This window comes from Temnothorax curvispinosus, unplaced genomic scaffold (assembly GCF_003070985.1).
Source record: "Temnothorax curvispinosus isolate PA1 unplaced genomic scaffold, ASM307098v1 QBEX01002539.1, whole genome shotgun sequence".
NCBI classification, from domain to species: Eukaryota; Metazoa; Arthropoda; class Insecta; order Hymenoptera; family Formicidae; genus Temnothorax; species Temnothorax curvispinosus.
This window is the reverse complement of record NW_020212319.1, coordinates 1-4151: the sequence shown is the minus strand read 5'-3', so window position 1 is coordinate 4151 and position 4151 is coordinate 1. Positions and strand designations below refer to the sequence as shown.

The window sequence follows — 4151 nt, the reverse complement described above, 5'->3', positions numbered from 1 at the left end:
GGAAGATAATGGCGATCGTCCATCAAACTGATCCTCCGTCTTTTATTGTCGTTGTCGTTCGCCTCCAAATCCGCCGTCTCCGTAGGAGAAATACTCCTCGGCGCGGGTCGATCGGCCAACGTCGAGAACATTTCGCGCCGCGGTAACCGTTCCTTTCTGATTTTTTTTCCGACGCGTCGTATTCGGCCGACGACGCGACACTGATGCCTTGGAAGGGACATGCCGGTATAAGTAGGAAAGATTTGACTTATGTCGCGCGTGGCGCGGTGTGGAAAATTTGCGCGGTAGTCTACTTCCTTCGGCGGATGCGGAAATCGGAGAGCCGAACTCCGGTGTCGTCATCGTTCCAATAATCGCTCGCCGACGTTAGCGAGTTATCGTTGAAGCGTACGATTCGATCGAGGAGATCGCGCAACTGCTGCAGCAGTTCGGCCTTAGGGCAGACGATATTCAGTATCCGCAGATCGAATTTACCGGCCGACGAGACGGTCCTCGTAAATTCGTTGAATTTATAAAACTGCGACCGAGTGGTGAAGTACAGATTGCCGTCGATGTAGCGGAATATCGACGTCACGCCTTTCGGTATTCCGGGAAACGTCGCCTCAAGGGGCGTAAATTTGGCGACTCTCTTGTCCTGGTCGCATTCGTTTATCTCGCCCACCGCGTTACCGTTGAACACCACGTAGGAACGTCCTCTGTGGGTGTTCACCGCTCCGTTGATCAGCGCGTTTTCGGGAAATCCGAGTTCTTGCAGGGTCTTCGGCCAACCTGGCCGCAGACTAAATTCCGGATATTGAACCAAGTATACTAAATTATCTACGAACACCATGAGATCGCCGGACGGGGATTGATAGGCAGCGGTCACGCGCGTGTAATTGTCGTGAAGAAAGCTCATGTGCTTCGAGAGGGCTAAAGGTCCGTTGTACGTCCTACCGTCCAGATCGACCGACCAAACGTAACGTTTGTACGAGATGTACATTCGATTTTCCAAAATCAATATCCCGTTCACGCGATCGAGGCTGCACAGGTCCGGCGACGGCGGCGGCGGTGGCGCTGGCGCTGGCGTCCGACGCGGCTTATCGTTCTGAATTTTTTCACCGTACAAACGTTGAATGTCGACGATGTCGTATTGGTCGAGCTTCACCGGATACTGCTGATCCGGCTGTATCGCGAACATCACCGATGTTGTGCGTCTGTTGTGCGGCAATCCGAGGGAGTGGCCGATCTCGTGCGTCAACGTGTAATGCAGGGAAAACTTATCCGCGGGATGTTTGTTGACGTAAATGTGCCACGGCTCGTCCCCGTCGACGTGCACCTCGGAAACGAATCCCGCTTGCTCCGTCGGGAAAAACGCGTGGGCGAGCACGTTGCCGGGGCCGTCGAATTTGTCCGAGCACAATTCTCCGTTTACCTCGATGTTCGTATTATAGTGTAGTAGGCGTCGCCAAGATATTATAATGTCGGCGTTCGGCATTTCGGAGCGTTCGAACGTCAATGCCGAATGCTGCGACCACAGGTCGAACGCGGCCTGCGCCGTGTTCAACTCGTTTTCGTCGGCTAAGTGAAAATGCCACGTCAGGTGCGTCTTCGGCCATTTGGACAGGCTCGCTTTCGTTTCGTGCTTCAGGATATCTCGGAAACCGCATCGCGATTTACTCATGAATTTCAGCGTTTCGTTGTTGAGCGTTCCGTCGCCGGGTAAATTGTAGTAATTCTGAAACTCCTTGAAGGCTTTGCGAAAAACGTCGTTTCGTCTCTGAGCCGGAATCGCGTCCACGTCGTTGGACAGATATCCGTATTTCAGCAGGTAGTCGAACGTGAACGCGTAATTGTCGTCCGTAATTGTGGAATTGATGCACGTCGCGGCGTTGAAACACGCGGTTAACGCGATTATGTATGCGAGCCGCATCGTCGAGAGCGAGAGAGAGACGGTGAAACCGCGATGACGGCGCGTCGCGGTTTGAGCGCGATCTCGACGAGCGCTCCGAATGCGAACGTTTACGCGATGACGCTCGTTAGCGACAACTCGGATAGGTGGCGGCGCGGCGGGGGGGTCTCGGGCGTGAAAAAAAAAAATGCGTCGAAGATCCCGACGGATGAGTCGGCCCGATAAGGAAAAATGCGTTAATTATTTTTCTCGATGCGTATTTTCCATTCGATTTATATTTTTCTCACGTAATAAAATGCTATTGAGTCCGGCGGATGAGTCGGCTTGATAAAAACAATGCATTACTTATTTTCCTCGATTGGTATTTTTCATCGATTTATAATTTTCTCACGCAATACAATGCTATTCTTAGTATATTTTTCTATCGCAACACTCATGGGCAACACCCTTTTTTTACCATATATAAGAACTCGAGACTAGACTCGAGCGTAGTCTATCCGCGGTCTTCGAGTGAACTCAAGACGATGGAGAAAATCAACGAATTAAAATGCGTGTGTGATATATTACAAAATCAAAATACAGCCCTGACGAGGGAGATTGAGGATTATTGCAACATGGTGCGGCAGTTGCAGCAGCGCGTGAAGTGCTTAACGGAAAAGGTGCCTCCCTTTTTGCATCTCACCGTTCACGTGGACGAGGACGCCGCAATGCTCGAAAGAACGTGAGTATCGTTTTCAAACGCGAAATTATTTCTTATAATATAATCAAACGATAAATTTTATGTTTATAATTATTTATATTTATTATTCATATTTATATTTGTTTATATTTATTAATTGTAATTGTAATTTTTGCGTAGGGCTATCATTACTTCTTGGGTGAAAAAATCTCGGAATCAGATCAGATTCTTCGTGACGAAACTTCATGGGATGCATAGGGACATCGCGCGGCTGGACTCGCGCGAAGAGGCGGGTCGTCGCGAGAGAGACGACGACGAGGGGGGGAATTCTCCGAATCTGAGCTGCCAAGAAACAGTGACCGACAACGACGATGTCCCCGCCGCCGTATGTTGCGTCTCCCAATGTGAAAAAAATGTGAAAAAAATGTGAAAAACGATATAGTGAAAAAAAAAATGTTATTAAATGACAGAAGTTTATGAATAATATGATATATAATAGTGTATTACAAATAAAATATTAACAGTGAAAATAAATGTTTTAACGATATCGCGTTTTCTTCACCGCTCGCTTTCGCACTCGATCTGACGCTTGGCGTTATCGCTCGCTCGCGTTCCTAACCGCATCTCGCGCTGGAGCCCCACTCCCGTATCGCGTTCTCGCTTTCGCTCGCCGTTTCTCTGTTTGTCGCGTTCCCGCGACCGGCCATTGTTACGCGCTGCCGCGACCGACCATTTTTTCGCGCGCTCGGTAGCATATAATGTACACGTATATAAATACGGAGGAGGTATGCGAAAAGAGGAACACCGTTTGTCATAGATTTTACGTCGATCTTTATTCGATAAAATATATAGATAGAAGGATATATATGATACAATGGAGTAAAAAATATAAAACGATTAAACACAATATATACAAAATAAAAAAAAAACGAGCAACGCAATAAGATAAAACGATTAATACGTTAATAAAATGAAATTATATTAAACCAGTAATATATAACGTATTTTTTTTTTACACAAATTGATAAAGTAATTCAATTCGCGGAATCGATGCTGGCGAAACATTCGCGTCGCTCGATCCACCAATCGCGCAACTTCATCACGTTCTCCATGGCGCAGCACCGTTGGTGACGCCGGCAGCGAAACGCGCGATCGGTGTGAAGAGACTCCAACCGATCGACGTCCTCGTATTCCGCGTCGACGGTCATGATCGTCGCGTCGACGTCGCCGAGAATCTCCTGCAGCCATTTCTTCTTCTCGAGACCTTTCACGTAGATTCGCGCGTCGGGCGTCTCCTCCGTCTCACGCAACTTGTCCAGGTTGTCGCGCACCGCGCGTCGAATGATCGTCTTCGCCTGGCGATAGTTCGTGTCGCCGTCCTCCCAACAAAGACCGTGATGGTTCGCTATCAACCAACTGGCTCTCGCTTTCTCGGAGTTCGTCAACAGATTCCAACTCATCGGTGCGTGAAACACGTGATGCGCGAGCACGCGTGTCTCGCTTCGCAACACGGCTACCTCCTTCACGACGAATCTGTCGCACTAGGAAAAATAATTTAGTGTCTCCAACCAAACCGTTTAGTTA

General features: G+C 48.6%; 2 protein-coding genes across 2 annotated transcripts; one reads left to right on the top strand and one right to left on the bottom strand.

The window, feature by feature from the left end:
* Positions 1 to 289: 289 nt before the first annotated feature.
* On the bottom strand, positions 290 to 1909 carry LOC112451755 (matrix metalloproteinase-2-like). The gene has a single exon (XM_025011581.1). It carries the CDS (start codon positions 1907 to 1909, stop codon positions 290 to 292), a length of 1620 nt encoding a protein of 539 aa, XP_024867349.1.
* A 431-nt stretch (positions 1910 to 2340) lies between these two features.
* Positions 2341 to 3005, top strand: LOC112451756. Its single transcript, XM_025011585.1, has 2 exons — positions 2341 to 2609; positions 2748 to 3005. Exons 1-2 carry the CDS (start codon positions 2413 to 2415, stop codon positions 2995 to 2997), a joined length of 447 nt encoding a protein of 148 aa, XP_024867353.1. The 5' UTR covers positions 2341 to 2412; the 3' UTR covers positions 2998 to 3005.
* Positions 3006 to 4151: the final 1146 nt, after the last annotated feature.

Bases quoted from the DNA above. Each gene is read 5' to 3' on its own strand.
- LOC112451756 (XM_025011585.1), top strand. From the start codon at position 2,413: ATGGAGAAAATCAACGAATTAAAATGCGTGTGTGATATATTACAAAAT. The intron at 2,610-2,747 runs GTGAGTATCGTT...ATTTTTGCGTAG, and splicing joins GCCGCAATGCTCGAAAGAAC to GGCTATCATTACTTCTTGGG.
- LOC112451755 (XM_025011581.1), bottom strand. From the start codon at position 1,909: ATGCGGCTCGCATACATAATCGCGTTAACCGCGTGTTTCAACGCCGCG.